At 47.6% G+C, this 22,260-nt stretch overlaps 1 protein-coding gene across 1 annotated transcript in view; it reads left to right on the forward strand.

Moving 5' to 3' along the window:
• The first annotated feature begins 2,845 nt into the window (after positions 1-2,845).
• Positions 2,846-22,260, forward strand: part of CUNH1orf94 (chromosome unknown C1orf94 homolog) — a 39,876-nt gene continuing 20,461 nt past the window's right edge. The window contains exon 1 of the mRNA XM_004640997.2: positions 2,846-3,496. Coding sequence (XP_004641054.1) covers positions 3,171-3,496 — 326 coding nt within the window. The 5' untranslated portion in view covers positions 2,846-3,170. The remainder of the gene's footprint in view (positions 3,497-22,260) is intronic.

Genomic DNA, 22,260 nt, shown 5'->3' on the forward strand with positions numbered 1-22,260 from the left:
GCCTTAATCCCATACAACTGGTCACCTTTTAAGAAGGGAAGATTAGGACAGGGAAGCCATATGAAGACACAGAGGGAAAACAGACCCATCTACGTACCATACCTCAGAAGGAAACCCTGATGGCACTTGGACCCTAAATTTCTAGCCTCTGAGACAGTGAGGAACTAAATTTCTCCATGTTAACTCTGGTATTCTGTGGTACTTTGCTATGATAGGTATAGCAAACTAATACCCCAAACTACAGAGTGACTTGGCTCAGTCTACATTACCAGAAAACTCAGCATTTGATGAACTCTATACCTGAGCCTAGGTAGCCTGATTCCAGAGTCCCTGTGCTGTCCTGTGTGACAGCCACTATATATGACAGCATATATAGTTATGAAGCACTTATAGTTATGAAGCACATATAAGTATATGTGATTAGTGCAAGGAAGGAGCTGAGTTTTTAATTAATTTACATTCAAATACAATTGAAATGACCCCATATAGCTATAGTGGCAACCATATCTGATGTAGCTTTATACAGTTTCTAAGTACAAGGCATAAGTTCTGCAGAATCTGCTAGGAGCCTCCTTTCTCCTGTGCCTAAAATATTGCCTCTATTTTTGTTCCCTATCCTTACTTTATTTTTGCAACTTTTTTTCAACTTAGCCCCCACCGCCTGGTTTCCAGCTAAGGCAGGGAGGTGGGAGGAGTGAGCTGGCTGATTCCCAGAATCCTACGGCCTGGGCTGTCAGGGTCTTCGGTGCTCTGCTCTAAGCATGGGTGTTAGCCAACCAAATGCCAAGCAGCACAAACACTGAGTGACATTTTCAGAACTATTAATATTTCATCAGAAATGATCACTTTTCGTTTAAATACACTTTCTTAAAAGGTTTTCTACATTCTTAACTATAATTTTATTCAGTCTAGGTCCTCAGAATTTTCCCCAAAGGAGCACATCTTCAATTTAATAATGAAAATCAAAGGGGAATGAAGCTCAGATTTCAAAACTCAGAGTCAACATTTCTAAGAACTCAGCCCCTCTGTAAAGAGCAAGATTGTATATTGGGCACCTACTGTGTGCTTGAACTTTACATATAATATACCATGACTTCACAACATATATCTAGGGGCTGGGGATTTGGCTCAGTGGTAGAATGCTTGCCTAGCAAGCTGGAAGCCCTGGGTTCGGTCCTTGGCACCAAAAACAAAACATAAACCTCCCCTAAAAAACAGTTCAACCAAAAAAATACGGTAAAATCAAAAAAGACCAAAAACAAACAAGGCAACTGCACAACATATATCTATTGTGAGCCTACTACGTGCCAAAAAAGTTGAATTGTAAAAATTTAAAACCATTTCTTAGAAAAGGATTTCCTCCCATTCTCCCATTTCATCTCAAACATTGACTCTTCAAAGATCCAGGCCTAGACTACCACTGGTGTTGGCTCTCTCCCTCCCTAGCACCTCACTTCATTAGTCACTTTTCACAAGAGCCTTGATTTCATCCGTAATCACTGCTTTTTTCACCTGCATTGTTGGTTGGCGAACTGTCTCCCTCCATGGGAATGTGGGCTCCAGGAGAACAGAACCTGCCACTGTAGCTCACCCCCTCAGTTCTCCTTTGCCCAGTAACTCACCTGGCACAGAAGAGCCGCTCCATGGATACCAAGGGAAGCAAGGAGAAAGGCTGTCAGAGTCACACCTCTGGGGGTGACAGTGTTGGGACCAGGCAGCCCCACCTCTGCTCCTCTTTCTCTCTCTGTCTTTTCCTCTCTTTCCCAGGGAATCCAAGCAGGAGCACCCACAGACAGCAGCCCAAGGAGAGGCATTGTGCCACCTTTCAGCTGAAGAAAGCTGCTTCTCTGGAAGAGTCTTGCTGGGCGAAAAGCTAACTTAAAGATCTTTTCACGCATGAACCTTCCTGTCCCCCAAGCCTAGGACCTGCTGTGTGGGTCTGGTGGCTTAGGGTACAGCATCAGACCTAAGGTCTTGGAGCTTGAATCCCAACTTCCGGCTTCTTAGTGGGCCTTGGACAGTCTTTCATAATTCTGAGTTTCAGTTTCCTCCTGTCAGGTGAGGAGAGTATGAAAAGCGATACTTGTTTCAGTGAGCTTGATTGAGACTGAGTATGAACTCAGGATTTAGCTCGAGGTCAGCTCAGAGTGGCCGTTAGGGTTCGTTCAGATGGGACTGATAAAGGTGTAACCCCCACCCAGCAGGCACGGAGATTTGCCCAATTTGTCTCACTTCTCATGGGAAAAGCGCCCTGGGCTCCCGCCAGCCCTACCCCACCCCCACCTGCGGGCCTTGGGCTCGGAACCCCCGCGCCCCGCGCCCCTAGTGGAGCCGTTGCATTTGAAACCCACAGAAAGAATTCCAGCACTAGACGGCAAGGGGCTGGGAGTTACTTGGCACGGATAGTGGTTAAAGCTCTCCAGAGCGCCTGGCTAGCTCTGCCAGGACCGAGCGTTTTTAAGGACTGGGTTCTTTGGCGCTGCGGATCTCACACCAGCGCAGGGCAGGGCGGTGGCCCCATCTGCCAGGGGGTGCAGGGGTGTGGCTGTGTGGGCTGCGGGCTCATCCGTTCTTTGGAGATTGCTTTCCTGGACACAGAGCAGCGGTGGGAGGGGAGACGGAAGCGGGTAGAGGCGAGCACGAAAGCCGGGACTCTAGGGGTGAGCGGGGGCAGTTGGCCCTCGGCGCAGGCGCGCTCCCTGGAAAGGACCAGTCAGAACTTTATGGGGGGTTCCTACCCCAGCTGAACCCCTGCCCAGACATTGCCCAGCCCTGTGTCTCGGCGGTTTGGCTGAAAATGGGCTGAGCCCCAGACCCCCAAAGAGGGAGCGTCAGGCACCGCGGGAGAATCAGTCCTTCCCTCCAGCCTCCCAGATGTCACTCTGCCTGCCAGGGCACCTGAGTCCTCAGCTCCTGGAGATTCCATGGTTACTAAGCTACTGGGTTTTGTTGACTTTTAAATATTTTCTTCTACGGAGGAGGGGAGGCAAGAGGCAGGAAAGAGCAAATAAAAACAAAACAAGCCCCCCTCCCCAAAAGAACGGTACCCCCCACCCCTTACTCCCACACCAAGAGAAGATCTCAGAAGGCAACCACCTGGCAGGAGCAACAACCAGACAGAACTGAATCCCACCCCCCCCCCAGCAGGTCCTCAGCACCCTTTCTGGTGAATGCGAAGCGGTAGTCGGTGGTCCCTCTGTCCTCAAGTCCTGGGTGGACAAAGAGGCTTCAAGAACGAAAGAAGGATGGCCAGTGGGAATGGGCTCTCTTCATCCTCGGCCCTGGTGGCCAAGCGTTCCTCTGCCCTGGGCCCGTTCCCCAGATTTGTCTGGATCCATCAGGACACCCCTCAAGATAGCCTAGATAAGACTTGCCATGAAATCTGGAAAAAAGTTCAAGACCTGCCCGAGGCCCTGCAACCCAGGAGCACCATGGAGCAGCTCTCTGCCCCCGCAGCTGGTACTCCAAGAGACTATGGACTTGGCTTCCAAGAAGAGTGAGTATCCCTATATTTGGCTGGCAGCAGAGAGGAGGGAAACGAAGCCTGACCTTGAGAGGAAATGATCTGACTCCATATTCAGTCCGGTTATTCTTTTCCTCCTCCCTCATGGACTCAGGTCCAGTCTTTATAGAAGGCCAGGGTCCTGAAGTTCCCTAGGGAGAGGGCCAGATCAAGGTTGTATTCTAAGCTGCCTCTTCCCCAGCACTAAGGTGACATTTCTCCTTCTACAGGCAGTTCGGATGTGGGCAAGGGTCTTGCAGAAGCACCCTAAGCACGGCTGGAGGTTAGATAGCTCATGACCTTTCCCAGAGGCAACCCGGAGATCCTTCTTGTCTCCCACGCAAAGCGTAGGCATTCACACAGATGAGTCTGGTGATTTTAAACCACATCTGGAATTCCCTAATACAGGGAGCAGCTGTCCCATTCAGCCTCCACAGAAGCTACTGCAAGAGCGCACATCAAAATATTTACTGAGAAGGCATTGACATATTCAGAGGACATAATAGAAAATTAAAGTGCAGGAAGATGGCTGTAAATAGCCTGTTCCCTGGTTGGGAAATCCTGTATCTGGGAAGCACAGAGCTTAGTGTTTCTCCACCAGGGCAAAGTTGAGCAGATAATCTTGGGGATAGCTGTTTACAAGGCATGAACAGAGAGGGAAAAGGGACCTCATTAGGAAAAGAAAGTAAATCAGCTGCTATTATTAATGCCGCTGTCGAGCACTTCTTCAATGCTTTGCGTCTTCAAAGTGGGTTACAAACATTAATTAATCCTCCTAGAGTCTCTGTGAAGCAGGTATTAGTGTCCCCATTTTACAGATGTATTAAGTGTTAATAATTAAGTGCTAATTAAAGACTAAGTGATAATTAAGTGTTGTCTGCTCTAACACATGCTCCAGCTCAGTTCAGAGCTGCTCGGGAGTGGGGGACATTTATCAGCTGCCTCTAGTTTCAGGAATAGCGAGAGCTCAGAGGAAAAACAAAGGGGAGCTGATGCCCAGGTCTGCACTACCCACTGTGCCTGTGTGGGCCTATTTGCTTGCTGCAGTTGAAAGTAGAAGGCAGTTTGGCTGTTCTTGTCTCCTTGCCCTGTATTCAGCATGACATGGCTCAAATGGGAATAGGTTGTCTACAGCCAAAATCTTGCTGTCAGACCTTGAGGTAGCACTGGACTCTTCTTCCCTTCCTGTCGCCATTTGCTCTGGGACAGGGCCTTGGGAAGGGGGGTGGGGATTGCACTGTGCTTAGCTTTCAATAGCTAAAGAGCTGATTGTCCACTTTGTGGACCAAGGGTCAGTAGCAATTTCCAGTAGATGGCACCCTCTCTGCCAGGTCACACTGAATTAATGGAGACAGACTCTGCTTCCAGTCTGTACTTGGCCAAAAATTGAACTGGCGTACCTTTGGCCAGTTGTTTAACTCCATTTGGCCTTGATTTCCTCATCTGCAAATTGAGCATGATGTGCCCTCCCTTGTCCACCTCAGAGTTGATAATGAGGATCAAATGTGTTGAGAGACAAGGAAATGAAAGATGCATTATGCAAATAAGGCTGCCCTTAGTATATGCCTTGTGGCACTCCGGGGTGGGGTGGGGTTTGTTGTTATTGGCTGTGATCTGAGCCCTTCACTTTCTGCCCCATAGACCCCAAGGCACTTTAGCAACCTCCTGGGGTCAAGAGGGCCAGTTAGGGGCCAGAGAGATAGCTCAGCAGCATAAGTGCTTCCCTGCCAAACATAAGGTCCTGAGTTCAATCCCCAGTCCCACCCAAAAACAAACAAAAAAGCGAAACCAAAAAAGAGGTTGCTGGTCCCCAGGCCCCACTTCAGCCAGAGCTGTTCAGCTTTTGTCAGTTTGACCTACAGGAGTTCAGAGTCAGGTTGTGTTCTGAAAGTTCTGCTGCTGAAAAAAGAGCTGGGAGACCACTGACTTAGATGAATAAAGGACACTGTAATCATGGAGATAGCAAGCAGGTGGAACACAGTGAGCTAGTCTTGAAATAAAAGGCAGCTGTGCTGGAGGAGTCCAGTAACTGGCTCCTGATCACCTTTCATCCAGGCGCCATGTAAATTAACTGGCCTTCGTTTGGTCTCCTCGTCTGCCAAATGGAGATGGTTACTGTATGTTTTGTAGGGCTACTGGAGTGACTAAATAAGACAGACACACAGTCTTGGAAATAAACAGAATTGATGAAAACTCCTTGTAATAATGATGGTGATCATTTCCTTAAGCCCCACTATTATTACTTTATTTATTTATTTCTATATTTTAGTGTAGGGTCTACAGGGTGTTCAGGGTCGCACTACTAGATTGGACTTGTAGTGATTCTTCTGTTTACAGCCTCCCAAGAGCTGGGATTACAGGGGCGCGCCACCACGCCCAGTCTCAACGGCAGTTTTAACATGCCCTGGGGGTGGGGCTGGCACAGCAGACCCAGGGATTGAATCCCCCTGCCCCTGTGCCTGCTTGCAAGTGCTTTAATCCGCTGAGCCATTTGGCTGGCCCTCGCCCCACAATTATTATATGAGATAGATAGTATTGGCAACTCCCATTTTAGTTTTACTTTTTACTATGCAGATTTTTCAAACATGGACTAGTGTAGTAAATGACCGTGTGTTTAATGCTGCATGTTAGTAATTATTAGGTTGTGCCATTTGAGTTCCAATTATTCCCTACTCTGTTTTAACAATGAAGCCCTTAGCTGGTCATGGTAACATACACACTTACAATTGTAGCATTCTATAAGGCAGAGGCAGGAGGATCCCAGCCTGATCCTTCTGAAAGAAAGAAAGAAAGAAAGAAAGAAAGAAAGAAAGAAAGAAAGAAAAAGAAAGAAAGAAAGAGAAAAAAAGGATTTGTTAGAAATGAGGCAAAGGGGGATGGGAAAAATTAATATCTTTTCTGAGGCTCTATACTTAGGAAGTGATAAAGTTTCAGAAGTGAAAGCCTGAACCATCTGAGATTATGGTATACTAATGCTGGCTGTCTTCCCCTGGAATATGAACCATCTTTCAACAGTCCAGATATTTGAGTCTGTGTTTTGAAGGATCACACGTAGATTTCAAATCCAGGGTCATGTTAATGTTATGTGTGGGATGCTTTTGGGTCTGTAAGACACACCTCAGCTAGTCTTTCCACTGCTTAATTTGTAGACTTGGTTTTGGTGGTCTCTTAAGTCTACTGGGGTAGCAGGATAACTAAATTCTAGAATTCATTGGCCAGAAGTTGCTTTGATCTTGTCCTTATACACCAGTGGTGGCAAAGTTTTCAGAGATGGAATGCCCTGCAACCCAAAGCCCGCTGCTTTATTGTTAAGTCCAACACTGCAACTATACTTGAACATGGCTGGGTTTTTTAGTTGAGAAGAAGCACCTGTTGTCCAGTGCTTGGCTGCTAGGGTGCTTGGCTCACAAGCCAACAGAGAGGCTGTGCATGGCCACTGCAGCACTCATGCCAAGGTCCGCTACTGCCGCTACGCACCATATAAATCCAAATGTCCCCTGTTTGAAAGAAATCTTGGAAGCTCTCTCTTGCTTCCTCAATGCCTTTGACAAGTGGCTATCCACTATATCCCCTCTTAGATGGGGAACAACCACTTCAAACACAGCCCCTTCCCATGCTGTGAATTTTCTCGAAAGGTCATTTTTTTTTTCTGTAACTTAAATCTGTGTCTATGAAACTAATACCTATAGATCTGTGTTCTAGTGTTAGGTCTCCAGAGCAAATTTTTCTTCTCTCAATTCCTCTTGAGGTAGTCAAAGAGGCCAGCAATATTCCTCCCATGAATTCTTATCTTTATAAGCTAAATGCCTCTGGTGGCCTAGGTTTCTGTTTCCGTGCCATTTTGGTCAGTTTCCTATTCATTCTGCTCATTCTAGTGACAATGTGGCTTCTAGAACCGAAGGCAATAATGCAGGTATGATCTAGTCTCTACAGGCCGGATCCTCCCAGCCTGCATTCTGTATTCCTGTTAATAATGATTAATACCACATTCATTTTCTCTCCTCACCGATTTTGCACTATGGACCCATTTTTAGCTCGTTCATTCATTTGTTCCTTCAATAAATATTTCTTAATCACCTGCCACATGCCTGGTCCTGTGCTAAGAGGTAGGAAAACAGACCTGTGAACAAGATAAGGCATCAGAAAACAAGAAAATAATAATAACAATAACAATAGCAATAAAGCCATGATAACTTCAGAGTGTGAAAAGGACTGGTATTTTCTTTGGATAAGAGTGATAAGCACATAAAAATAAATAAGATCGTTTTAGATAGCGGTGAATACAGTGATGGAAATAGCACAGAGTGAAGTGGTCGCAAGATCCCATTTAGACGGAGTGTCAGGTCGTTTGAGGTGGGTTTTGGATGCCAAATGGGAGGCTACGATGACATGTGGGAAGTGGGACCGTATGGTGACATGGCCTTCTAATATGTGTTCAGGCAGAAGGAAGGGCATAGCCTCCTCAGAGTTGTTTGAGCTTTGAGAGAGACAGCACTACTAGGGTGTAGTAAGGGCTGAATACATGGAGTAAGGCCCATAAGGGTCAGGCTGGCATGGCATGGTCTTAGAGGCTTGGGGTATCACCAAGAGGCGTTCAGCTTTATGCTCAATGTCATAGGACACCTGTAGAGGTTTCCAGGAAGCCAGTACAACACAGTGAGATAACTATGATGCTGCGATAAGGAGGTACCCAGCTTCTGCGTAGAGATAGATGTGGGAAGGAAGAAGCCAAGAGATGCTGGGAAGGTGCTACAGCATACAGGTGAGGCCTGAGGACCGCAGTGGCTGGACCAGAGCAAGAGTGGGAGAGTCAGTGTGCCACTTGAAAGGAGCCTTCAAGTCTGCTGATGGCCTGAGGCACAAGAAAAGAGACGTCAGTGCTGAGCCCAGTGTTGAATTGAGCCCCTGGATGGACAATGTTGCCATTTGTAAAGGTGGGAAAGAAACAGGGAGAAAAGGTTTGGGTGAGAAGTCAATAGTTCTTCCTAGTGTCAATTAAGCTCCAGAATGTTGTTCAGTTATCCTTAATTAGCCTTAAATTTGGGCTTAGAGAATGATGGCAAGCTGCTTACTGACTCATCTTCAAATAGTACTTATTCATTTATTTCATTTATTCAAATATTTCTGAGCCTCGGAGTGACGGCCCTTGACTCTTCTGTTGTCACCTTTGCCTTGACTATGGAAGACCGCCTGTTAATTTCTTCATTTATTTTTATTGCTTCAACTAACACCTCCCCTTGTCTTCTGGGCACCAGGCCTTGCATTGTGTCCTGGGGATACGGGAACAGAAACTTCTCGCAAAGAACTCCCCTTCTGATAGATAGGATGGACACAGGTTCATCTGGCAACTGTGAGATCCAGTGAATATGTATTGTATGCCTACTATTTGCAAGATAATGTCTGAAAAAAATATAGTGATGACTGTGAAGGATTCCTACTTGAAGCTTTCCCCTGAGCTGGATCTAGAGCAAAAAAAAAAAAAAAGGAACTGGCAAATTCCGGCAGGTGCAGGAAGAAGAAGTGCCCCAAGGATAGAGGGTAGCAGTGTGAGGGAGGACAGGGTAGAAAGGTGACCCAGAGCCGGGTGGGTGAGGCCAGGTTCCCGGCTTGCTTCCAGATCCCATGGTGAGTGCCTGGCATCTTCCCATCAACCAAGCCAGATAGAACTCGGTTTGCTAACTCCAAGGCTCTGGTGACTTCTCTCTCCCCACTCACAAACCTTGGATGATAATAGTACGTACCTCATACAGCTAAGGGGATCGAGCAAAGTAATATTAAAAAGCAGAAGTGGCAAAAGTGGGATACCAGCCCCAGGGTTGCTACTAGTGATCAGCAGAGCAGAGATGACGCAGTCCCATAGGCCATGTTTCCAACCAATGTCATCCTGATTCTCCAGTGATACATTTCCCAAATATTTTCTCCTTGTTGTCCATTGTTTGGATAGTAAAAAATTTGATAATCAAATTCAAGAAAATCTGAAGTAGTGAAAAGGAAAAAAAAAGAAAAAAAAAAAAAAAGGCTCTGGTAAGCTTCATTCCCAGACATCTCCTAGTAAGACGGAAAACCTATAGAAAGAAAAGTACTCTGTTGAAATATTAAAAGCAAAACCCAGAAGTGATTTGCTAAACGACAGCTTTGTGGAAGGTCAGAAGGACAAGGCCTCTTTTGCAGTGTCTTGAGTAGATCCTTACTGCTGGGACCCTGTAGCTAGTCTTCCCACAGGGGGCGCCAGTGAGATTTGGGAACCAGAAGCACAACCTTGGTGGAATGGCAGTCCTTGTGTGACGGTTGTTTATACAAGTAGGTAAGTAGATGAGCTTGACTCTCCAGAATGTTTGCTTGGAATATGGATCTTCTGATTTTGTTTTTGTTTTTGTTTTTGTTTTTGTGATACTGGGGATTGAACTCAGGACCTTGCACTTGCCAGGCAGGTGCTTATTCTACTGAGCTAGCTCCCCAGCCTGGAATATGGATCTTCTCTCATGCCGGTAATTTGATTTTAATGATTTATTTTGGAACCAGTGAACAAACTCAGGACCTGCACTTGCCAGGCAGGCATTTATGCTGGTGAGCTAGCTCCTGGCCTTGATGATGATTTTACAAGTTTGAAATCTGATGATTGGCAAGAAGAAAAAACGGACACTTAGAAACTCAGTCTGATAACCCATAGCCGGAGCCACTACTGAAGATCTTTGGAGTGTCCAGGTCTAGGCTAGTGCTTTTGCAAATGATCCCAGAGACCCTTGGGCCACAGGTTTGAATCTTGCCCTGAGGTCAAGTACTGAAGGTCAAACCCCCTCCCTTGAGTCTCCTGGTATGGGGCCTCAGCACCCCCAAATTGGCATCAGGAAACCCTATCCTTGCTGGTCAGCTAACCAGTGTGTGGCCTACTGCAGGTAGACACAGACACGTGACCACTGGCCCTCCCCTCCTGTAGCCCCCTTGCACATCCTGTCAGTCTCCTGTCATGGCTTTAGACTCCTTGGCCTCTCCCTTGTTCCTTTTCTGCCATTGTCTCACCCTGAGGCATGTGGTCCCTGTCCTTCCATGATGCCCTCCACGTTATGCCAGTTTCACCTTCTTGGACGGCACTGCTCTGACAGCTTCCCGGGCTCTCCACCACCTGACACTTTGGGCTGATCTTTCTGGAATGGCCCTGCCTGTCTCTCTAGAGCATGGCTAGCTGGGCCGCTTCTGTGAGCCAGAACACGCTGCCCCCCAGTGCACATGGCCTTGCTTTTGTTCGGGTTACTACACTTTCACGAGTGTTTTTCTCTCTATCTCTACTGAACTCCTTTTTTAAAAAAAAAAAATTTAATTTTGAAAAAATATTTATTTATTTATTTGGCACAAGATCTCACTACACAGCTCAGACTCATAGTGATCCTCCTGTCTCAGCCTCCCCAGTGCTGGGATTACAGGCGTAGGCCACCACGCCAGGTTGTAGTGGCCAGCTCAGCATGGGACCTGCACATCATGTGGTACTGAGGATAGAACCCAGGTCCTTGCACTTTCCAGGCAGGCACTTACACCACTGAGTTATCTCCTAGACCTTCCTAGCTATTTGTAAAGACCCAACATAAGTGGGTTGCCTTCTGAATGTTTCACTGCTCTCTCCACCTTCTTTTTATTTATTTTTTTAATTTTTCATTCATTTTAATGATAAAATAGCAATGGAACCTTTTCAAAACAGGTTAGTAGGACAGTTAAAATAATTAATACATTGCATATTGTAATCGTAGTAGTTATTGCACCTTCTTTTTAAATTTAAATAAACAGTGTTGTCTCATCTGTCTTTTAACATCAACTCTGATAACAAAAAATAAGTGAGTTCTAATCCTGGCACCTTGCCTGCTTTAGACAAGTTTCTCAAACAGTCTCCATCCTATTTTCCTCATCTGACAATCAGAAAAAGCCTTAGTGACTACTTGAAGGACTACTGTGGAAGCCACTAGGGTAATGTACATAAAAGCCTACAGAGCATAGGGGATAAGATCATCTCCATAGGCGTTGTCACCCTCAGCAGTTAAGGAAAACTGTAGGAATCTTAGGTTAGGGACAGCCCTTTGCTTTGAGATTCTTGGCACCCCAGGCAAGAAGAGACTATGACAGTTGGTTTTCATAATTCATAGAATCTAAGAAGAGAAAGCAGAAGAGATTGTTGTGACAGACAAAGACTTCCTGGCTCTGAGGGCCACCCGTCTTTATGTGAGGGTGGCAGTTGGGTTGAAACAAACACATTGCCATTGGCCAGTGGAGATGCTACCACGGCCCAGAACACCTGCCAGCTTGTGTGGGCACAGGACTGCTGCTGAGGTGGTGGGCATCAGCACACAGTATGGCCCGCTGTGTGGCCCCACCTCCTCCTCTGGCCAGAACTCCAGCTCCTTAAGGGCAAGGGCTCTGTCTTACTCATCATTGTCTCCCCAGTGTCCTGCTGAGTTCCTGGCACTTGGTGACTCTGCAGCGGGTATGAATGAATGAGGAAGTGAATGATGGATGAGCCATTAAAATGCCACCCTGAGAAGGCTGAGGCCCAGAGGTGGCCAGGATCCAAGCACAGGGTCATAGCCGTCAGAGAAAATACTGAGGGACATAGGCACAGAATATCAATAAGCCAAGACATGGCAGGATTTTGTTTTTCTTCTTCAATTGTGAAGCAGATAGCTGACATTTTCTTGAGCAGCTTGTATGTGCCGGGCTCTATATTTTAATTTTTCTATCTTATTGTCTTAGCAACACTTCCGAACAGATTGTCAGTACTGTTACTATTTTATTCATGAAAAAGGTGAGACTTAGAAAAGGGAGGCAGAGGGCCAGGGAGATGGCTCAGTGGAATAAGCGCTTCCCTGGCAAGTGTAAAGGCCTGAGTTCAATCCCTGGTTCCGCCAAAAAACAAAACAAAACAAAAAACAGGGAAGCAGCTTAACCAGTGTCACTCAGGAAGGGACAGAGTAGGGGATGGGCTGAAGGCCTGAGCTCAAGGGCCTGAGCTCTGCAGGACACCGGGAGCCCTTCAGAATGGCCTTCCGTGTCTGCTGGACACTAGGTGCCCGTGAGAGGTGAGGAGGAGTCATAGTTAACCTCCCACGGCCTGTGTCCCCCTTTGTAATTCAATTGGATGATTTTGGGAGTCACATCGCAGGTTGTGGGAGCCTGAGAGATGGGCCACCAGTGGTTTGCTTTAATCTCCTTTTTAATATCCTTGTTGCAACGTTGTTTCCAACTCAGCTCCCAAGTCACATCAAAAAAACACCTCTTCCTTAGGGTAAGCCTTCCCTTATTAAACAGATTCAAATGAAAAGTTTTAAAGATAATTTGAACAATAAGAATCACTCTGTAGCTCCCAACTGAAGCTCCTTTATTGCTGTGTTTATTCCCTGGTATTTCCTGTCTCATTCCCCAGCTCACAGAGTCCCTCACCCCCACCCCCAGCCCTCCCAGTGCAATATCTGCTCCCCAGGGAGAAGCAAGGGGTGGGGGTGGCCTGGAGAGGGGATCTCACAGGTGCCCAAGTGCCTTCTAAGGCTGTTCCACCAACCCAGGCGGGGAAGCACTGCCTGGGCCAATGGGCTGAGAAGTGCTGCACAGTGTCCAGAAGGAAATTCACACCTGCTGGGAGCCTCCAAGTGCCACTGGCAAGGCAAAAAGCAGAAAGGCAATGAGTGGGAGCAGGGAGGAGCCACAGGGAGAAAGTGGCTGAAGTGGGTGCCGTCTTTTTCCAGGAATGTTTAGGAATCTGCATTTGAAACAAGCATTCAGACCACTCTTACCCATCTGTGGGCAAGTTCCTTCTGCTTGGCAGATCAAAGATGAGGAAAGGAATCTGGGGCTTGAAAGGCAGTTGTGGGGCACAGCCTTGAAGAGGATGTGTTGCGAAGAACAGGGAAAGAAGGGAGGGAGGGAGGGAGGGAGGGAGGGAAGGAGGGAAGCAAAGAAGGGAGAGAGGGAAACAAAGAAGGGAGGGAGGAAGAAAGGAAGGAAGGAAAGAAAAAAGAAGGAAAGGGAGATTGAGCTTTAATGAGCTCTACAGGGACATTTTAAAGAACGGAATCTGCTATGTGTGAAGAGCTTTGCTAAGATACTGGATGAGCTCAAAGTCAAGGCCTGCCACTGTGGGAGCTGAGTGACCTCACACGGTCATCTCCTTTAACCTGGGGTGGGTGTCACTAGCCCATCCCAGTTTAGCAGCTGAAGACACCTGGGTCACAGCGACTTGCACAACTTCACTCACACCTTTAGGAAGTAGGACTCTGGGTGCATCAGCGCTGCACCACCAGCAGGACTGTGAGCTTGCAGCCAGGCTAGCTCTCTGGCAGCATGCTGTCCTTGTCAGGGCCGCTAACATTTGCATAGCGCTCCTTACAATTTACCAAGCACTTTCACATTCATCATCTCACTTAATCCTCACCGAGGCCTAGAGGAGGGAGGAGGCTGGGGGCAGGGAAGCTGAACCTTTCCCAAGGCCCTCCGAAGAGCACCAGGACCCCATCATCAGAGAACTCCGAGCCAACAGAGCTTAGCCCGGTTCCAGGTGCCTCTGGGACTCAGCGTTCAAGGTGGCTGCAGACTCTGCAGCGTTTCTCAACTGCTTCCTTGACCCCCAGATGAGAGAGATGATGGTCCGGGTCTCTCAGGTGGTGATGGGTGGAGTCACTTGTTGTTTTTCCTTTCTGCTGGTTTTCCAAGCAAGAAGGCTATAGTGGTGAGTGTGTATGCATAGGTGTGCACGTGTGCATGTGCATATGTGTGCAGGGCTGGGTGTTTTCATGAATGTGGGACTTTTGCTTAGTTTTCTAAGGCAAGGTCTTACTCCTGTATTCCAGGCCAGCCTGGAGCTCACTGTGCAGCTTGGGCTGGTCTCAAACTCATGGTAATCCTCTTTGGTCACCTGCATGCTAGAGTTCCAAGTGTGTGTCACCATGCCTGCCATTTGTGGGGTGTTTGTGTGTGCACACAGATGGGTGTGTGCATGTGTTCATGAGTATGTGTGGGTGGCTGAGGTGTGTGTGTGTGTGTGTGTGTGTGTGTGTGTGTGTAGCTGCTGTGCTGTCAATGGCTGTGGGGCTACAGTGTATATGTGCCTGGCTGCAATGTATATGGGAAGAGGAAGCCCCAGCAGTCAGTGTATGCTAGATCTGGAGCTGAGGGACGGCAGTGGAAGGTACAAGGTAGCTTTGATGCAACAGACTCTGCCTTCTTCCCTTCCACATTACTTAGGGGTCACCCTGGGTGCTGTGTCATATGTACCAGGGAAATAGAAAGTAGACTCCTGACTCCAAAGTGGGGAGGAATATCCAGAAATACCCACTATTCTGAGCTGGAGCCAGGGTGAGGGGTCCCTGGGGAAGATGGAGGCTGCAAACCAGAGCCTCTGCCTACCCCAGGATGGTCCTTCCCTCTGCCTCCACCAGAAGGACCACAGAAAGGACCTCTTGAGCTCCAGATCTTTAGTGTCCCCCCTCGTTCACCACCATAGCTTCAGTATCTGGGGTGGACACCTGCCCATCCTCTGAGCTCTGCCCTCTGCTGCTCCGACCTCCTGCTCATTGGCAGATCCCTGGTGGGCTTGTGTTCTCCCTGACCTGAGGCTCCAAGGAAGCAAGTGAGCTGTAGACGTTCACAAGATAAGGATGGATAGAACCTGATGCAAGCTAGATCTCCTGCTTGTGGTGCCTCGGCTTTGTCCCCTTTGTCCCTGCTGCCTTGGGGAGTGTAAGGTAATGGCTAGGTACAGAGACCCTGGAGCCATGCAGGCCTGGGATCCAGTCCTGCTGCTGCTGAACCTCTCAGGTAAAGTGAGGGATTCTTCCTGCGTGAGACACTTCCTGTGGCTCAGTCCCTTCTTTGACAATTGGAAATGAAGACGCTCCTTGCTCCTCATGGTTGTTCCGGAGACACATGGCAACCACAGTACCCAGCCCCTGGTACCACCAGTGAAGACACTAGCTCAGCCCTCTGTCCACCAACTGCTGCTTCTCAGCTACTCCTTGGGAGAAACACCCTTTGTCTGTTGGATCTGGAAGCTGACACTTAGCTGCTTAAATGTCTCTTATGGCTCTCCTGGCCTTTACAAAAAATTTCTTGATGAAACCTTCAAGGTCTGGCAGATGCTCACTCCTGTCTGGTCTCCGACCTCACCGCATGCCCTACTCAAAAGAGCACAGCTTCCACCAATGCTCAGCGCTCTCTTCCATCTCATGGCCTTTGTGCATGTGGTCCTCGTTTCCTCACATCCTTGACCTGGCTAAATGCTTTTCTGGTCATTTAGCGTCTCCTTGGTTTGTGGAGCAGGACAGCTCGTGGCTAAGAGAGTGGCATCTGAGCTAGATCCATTTCAGCTTACCTGGTTTATCTCTTTGCATCTTTGAGCCTTAGAGAAACTACCTAACTTCTCCATCCTTTGATGCTTTTGGTTTTGAAATTGGATGACTGCTTCTACCTGTGTCCATCAGCATTTGTTAAATAATAAACCACTCTGATGCTTTAGGAACTCGAAAGCACACTCTGTACTTAGCTTCTACTTTGTTAGCAAGATGGCTTGGCTGGGCGCAGCTGGCTGGTGCTGGTGGGGACTGGGCGTGGTTAAACTTGACTCATGCTCATTGGAGCATCTGCAGTCAATTGTTGGTGGTGTCGCCTTAGAGTTCTCCTTCATCTGTGCGTCATCCGCCAGTAGGCTCCAAGCTTGTTTGTGTGGAGACTCCTAGCCTCCAAAGAGATAAGAGGTTAAGCCCTAGCTCCCAAGCACATTTCAAGTCTCTGCTCCTTGGTGAGTCAAAAAGAGAGGGCAACTCCGGAAGGATCTACAGACACGAAGGTGTGATTCTTTTTTTTTTTTTTTTGTAGGGAATGGTCTACAGGATGTTCAGGGTCTCACTACTAGATTGGACTCATAGTAATCCACCTTTTTGCAGCCTCCCTAGAGCTGGGGTTACAGGCACACACCACCATGCCCAGTCTCAGAGTGCCCCAGGTTTGGGGCTGGCACAGAGAGCTAGGGATCAAACCCCCCATCCCTGTGCCTGCTTACAGGCACTTTAATGTGCTGAGCTATTTGTCCGGCCCTTGGAAGGTGTGATTGAGGTGAGAGTTTTGCATGTCCAGGGCTTGGCACAGTGCCTGGCTTGTTCGCTTGCATTCAACAAATGCTAACTCTTGTTATTATTTTGTGACATAGAACCTGAGTCTTAGAACGAGTCTTAGCTGCTTGCTAAAGTTCTGGCCTCTGTTAGCTGGTGGGGCTTGAAATCTAGTTCCTGCTTCTGTCTAGATACTGACCTCTTGACTATGCGGTGCCGCCCCAACCTCACAGGCACATGAAGAAGTCAGGCTGTCACCCAAAGTCAGGAGATCAGGCTGCAGATGGATTATATCTCAAACCAGGGCCCAAGTAACTCTAGAACTTTCGCCTCTAGCTTCAATCTGGGATCGACCACGTGGCCAGGGAACTCGGCCTCCGTACTGTGCTTGCCCCTGGCCTACAATGCCATAACTGGAAAGAGATGCTTGTTTTGGTGTCCTCCTCCACCATTCAGTTTTCTGCTTGCATTTCTTTCTGTTGTTTGGCTCAGATGAACAGCAGTTTTCATCCTTGCTCTGTGTTATCGTGTACACAGCACTGTTTCTGGGGGAGCTGACAGTGTGCTTGCTTCGTCTTTATCCTGGGAAGGGGCACCAGCCAGTCAATAGGCTTTTTTTTTTTTTTTTACACAACTCTGTACACTGCATGCATGGAAATAATGCACAGTATTTGAGTCCAAAGCTACCATCAGACATGTATCATTTCTGGAGGTGGGCGAAGCTGAGGTGGCAGCATGGAGCTGACTTGCTTCCTTTGTTGGGAGCCCAGGAGCTAGATTATACCTCCTCTATGATTCATTGGGTAGCATTGGGTAGACTTTATGGTTTCTATCAACCAAAAAGGAGAAAGCAAACAGCACAGAAAGATGCCAGGACTAGGAAAATTCCTCAAGGAAAAAAAAAAAAAACTTTTAAAGATAAACTCCAGAAATATAGACTTCATATTGAAGTCAGCAAAGCTTCTGGGGTGCATGGACCTCTCGCTGTGAGCCCCAAAGTGACTGCTCAGAATCAGTGTGAGGTTTGAATGGTGCCTGCCATAGGACTGTCTTGCAAAGGCTGAGTGTTCTTAGGACCAAGCCAACTACAATGGTTAGGGTCACCTGATCAACTCTCAGGGATGTCAGGTCAGAGGTAGGATAGGAGGTGGAAATCCATTAAATGGAACCAAATCCAGATAGGTTGCATCCAGCAGGAGGAACTGGAATAGTTTGGCCCGGAAGAGGAACGATAGTATTTGCCAGGGTGATGGGCAAGGGTAGAGGCAAGTGAGGCCATTCATTTTTTGATTCAGCCAACACTCCAGAGCTGGAGTTATGGGCCAAGCTCTGTTATAGGCTGGGAGTCTCTGTAATGAACAAGGTAGAATCCCTGCTTTCCTGGAGTGCATGTTGTTAGAGGGAATAATGATGTAAAAATGATACTCTACCCTGATAGTGATGAATGCTATGAATGAAGAAAATAAATGTACTAATGGTACTTGGTAAGTGAGAGAGGGACTTTTTTTTTTTAAAAAAAACATGATTGGGAAAGACCTCATTGAGAATATGACACTTGAATCAAGGCCTAAGTGATAATAAGCCAGTCATGGGACAACCTGTGGGCAGAGTGGAGAAGCATTTCATAGGAAGTGCAAAGTTCCTGGGGCTGGAACAGTCTAGGCCTTTCAAGGAATAGATGAAAAAAAAAAAAAGGGAATAGATGAAAGCCTTGTACCTGGGAGAAGATGGTAATAGGGTCACTTTCTAGTATCCCAGGGATCCTAAAGGAGTTTGGGTTTTATCCTGTGTATAATGAGAATACACAAGAGGATTTTAAGCTGGGGGATGGTTTAAGCAGAGTGCCTTAGCTCTGTGGGCATATAGTTTTCTAAAACAAATAAGAACAAGCCAATTTTATTTTTTTAGGGATGTGGGGGGCAAGGTAGGGGAGACCCAGGATCAGGGATTTCTAACCACATGGGGAATCTTGATTGCGTGAGAGCAGATGTTTGATAAACGCTCTCATGGAAGAATGGAGAAAGGATAATAAGCACTAGATGGACTTATTCCCCCGAAGTGTTGATCTGAGATTACTGTCAGGCTGGGAAGAGGGTCTCCAGCACCGTCTTCATGGCGCTGTCCCAGGCTCTCTCCTGTTGAACATTTCTATCTGTAAATTGGCGGAAGACTCAGCAGACACACTCATCAGACATGCAGCTGACACAGAGCTGTCAGGGACAGCTAATGCCACGGATGACGGGCTCAAGATTCTGTGATGATCCTCCCCTGGCTGGAGTGACGGGGTGGGAGCAGCAGTGTTCCTGATTGCATTGAGATTAAGGAACAAAGCCCAGTCAGGGTGCCAGAAGGACTTGCCGGAGAACTCTCCAGAAAAGTCAGCCAGAGGAGGGGAAGAGGACAGCTGGATCCGTCCCCACCCGAGCCTCCTCTCTAGCACAGTAATAAAGTCCCTGGCCCTTCAGGATCACTCTTTCTATCCATGCAGAGGCAGTGACACTGCCTGCTGCTCAGGAGTGTGGAGAGGATTGAATGCGAGTATGCCTGTGGCTGCCTGGCTTCCAGTTGGCGCACAGTGGCTTCATGGCAAGTGGCGCCTGAGATGGGCTTCTAGGAGCACATGGAGGGTGCTGCTGCTTCTAGGAATACTAGCTTTCCAAGGCACTTGTCATGTGTCCAGAGGAGAATGACCAGCTTGGATGGATTCCAGAAGTCATGCCCCTGAGAGCCACCATGGATTCAGAATAGAGAGAGGGAGGTGACTGCAACTGGGAGGATGATGAGAGTGTTTCCTCATATGCCCCAAGAGCTGAGAGAGAAGCAGAAAAGGTGCCTTCATCGCTCCAGGTGCCAGTAGCGGTGCAGAGAGGGGAAGGTGTACAGAGGTGATACGGGCATGTCATAGCTGAGATCTAACCACCAATAATAACATTATAGTAATTATGCCATGAACGTTCCTTGAGGGCTTAGTATGAGCCAGGCTTCTGCTAAGCATTTTGCATAATTTATCTCAGAGCATCCTCACAGTCTAGTCTTGAGAGGTAGGTGTAATCCCACTCAACAGAGGAGAAATACAAAGCTCAGACGGCAGTGGCTGAGGGGCAGCGCCACAGTCACATTCAGCACCCACTGGAGCTTTTCTGCCTGGATCCTCATTTGGAGTGGTAGAGCCTGAGCCTGAGACACACATGGGGCATTTTGGGTAGAGGGAATTCAAGGCCCCATGCCTATTTTAGAAGCTGTTTTTCTGCTCATCAGAGCTGCTGCATTAAAGAATTCAGCTGTGAACATTTTGTGTGTGTACGTGTATTTGTGTATATTTGTGTGTGTATGTATGTGTAACATTTTTATTAAAAAAAAAAAAATAGGCCTAATGGCACAGACCTGTAATCCAAGCTACTTGAAAGGCTGAGGCAGGAGGATCACAAGTTCAAGACTATCGTGTGCAAATTAGCAAGAAACTGTCTCAAAATAAAAAATACAAAAAGCTGGGAATTTAACTCAGTAGTAGAATATTTTCCTACCATGTTTTAGGCCTTGAGTTCAATTTCCAGTATTCTAAACAAAACAAAAACCAGATCAAACCAAAACAAACAAAAACCAAACAACTGAGTGAATAAACAGAAACCAAATACAGACAAAAGCAGAGTGAATCATGTTCAGCGATCCCGCATGTCTATCTCCAGTTTTTACTATGATCAATGCGTGTCATGTTAAATGAGTCTTATTTCAGCTGTTAGATCCCCATCCCCTCTCTCCTGCTGCTGGATTAATTTTAAAGGAAAGTCCAGACATAATTTTATCTGTAAATACTTTGATGCACATCCCTGAGCGATAAGGACTCCCTTTGTCTGTGGTTGGAAAATAACCACAATACTATCATTACAGTTTAGAAACTAATAGATTAGGCCAGCCTGATGGCTCAGTGGATTAAATCACCTGTTTAGGCAGATGCAGGGACCTGGGTTTGATCCTTGGCCTGCCATGCCAGCCCCACCCCCTGGGCTTGCTGAGACCGCGATTCAGACTGGGAGTGGTGGCATGCACCTGTAATCCCAGCTCTTGGGAGGCTGAAAACAGGAGACTCACCAGAAGTCCGATCTATATAGTGAGACCCTCTAAACCCTGTATCCCCTGTGCTAAATGCAAAATAATAATAATAATAATAATAATAATAAAAATTAACAAATTATAGTGAGTCTTTCTAATTCAGAAGAGTAGTAACTGGCACCTAGCTGGCTTTTCAAGGTCTTGCGAGTAGGAGGAGAGGCAGAACTGAATCCTGCAAGCTGTGGATTTCTGGACTGAGGTTCACCTGTTCCCTTTGAGGAGGAAGAGATAAGAGGAGAAGGAAGACAGAGATATGAACCTCGGGACCTTGGGTGGACAGCCCCATTGTCCTGGTTGTTCCCAGGGGTACAGCAATGAGAGTGAGGCCTGTTTATGGCCCTAAGTCTAGACAAGAGAAGAAGACTAAAGGAGGGAAGTGAGTGAAAGGGCAAGGGAGAGAGGAAGGAAAGTGAAAATCAGGAGCAGGACCTGGCCCTGTGTTGTACCCAGCCTGAGGGCACCTCCAGGTGTGTGCCCGCCCCAACATCAGCTCCTGCTCACAGCCTTGTTTACTGAGTGGGCTCCTGTGTGGCTTGCCTCCTGAGTTCTCCCAGACATCCACAGGCACAGATCCCAAGAGTTGTTAGGTATCATACCCCTCTCCCAGGAAGGACCTGGCATGGCATAAGGAGTTGTCTCAGGGACTCTTCTATTGCTACTGGGACAAAATACCCAACCCCCAAAATGAAGGAAGGAAAGGTTTATTTAGCTCCCAGGCAGTGGAGGTTTCAGTCCATGTACAGCTGGCTCCAAGGCAGAGTGGCACAGGGCAGTGAGCAGCCATTCATGGAGGTGGCAAAGAGCAAGAGCAAATGGGAGGAGCAGCAGCAACAGTGGCAGCAGAGAGCAAGACCGGTTGCCTTATATTGCCTTCAGGCTATCTGTCCCAGGCCGGGTGTAGCACTCACACCCATAATCCCAACAGCACTCACACCCATTATCCCAATGGATCACAAATTAATCACAAAGTCTAGAAGCCCACCCCATGACTTACAAGAGGCCTTGGGGGGACAACTAGATACAAACCGTAACAGGAGTGGTACCCCAGCTTTAAGTCCAGTCTGTTTGGCTAGAGCCAGCTTGCTCCTTGCAGCATTCTGCCTCCACACCCAGGAGGTTTCCGCAGGGCTGAGGCCAGGAGGTCCAGTGGCCTTGAGGGTGAGACTGTGGATACGCACTTTATGTATTGTTGGTGCAGCATTCTGTACCAGCCCGTGCCCTCGAACCCTGGGCTTTGGCAGAAACCAGCAGCTAAAGGGCTTATACAGGGAAGACATTAGGTGTGTCACTGTCTACATTCTGGTGGACTGTTACCCACGGGGGGGGGGGGGGTACATGTGGGGCATCATGTGACTCCTGTGCCTTCCTGCCTTTGTGCACACATACGAGGACGCTGCCATGCCCCATCGGGTGGTGTTGAGCCCCCTCAGGAGTTGGCTTTTGCTTCCTCAAACGTAGTTTTTTACTTTTTTTTTTTTTTTACACTTCCTCCAAAAGGAAAGTAATTTTCATCATTCATGCCTTGCCCCCTGTGCTGGGACACAAGTCCTGTCCTGCCGCAGGGCC

Source organism: Octodon degus, unplaced genomic scaffold (genome assembly GCF_000260255.1).
Source record: "Octodon degus isolate 3935 unplaced genomic scaffold, OctDeg1.0 scaffold00130, whole genome shotgun sequence".
Taxonomy (NCBI): domain Eukaryota; kingdom Metazoa; phylum Chordata; class Mammalia; order Rodentia; family Octodontidae; genus Octodon; species Octodon degus.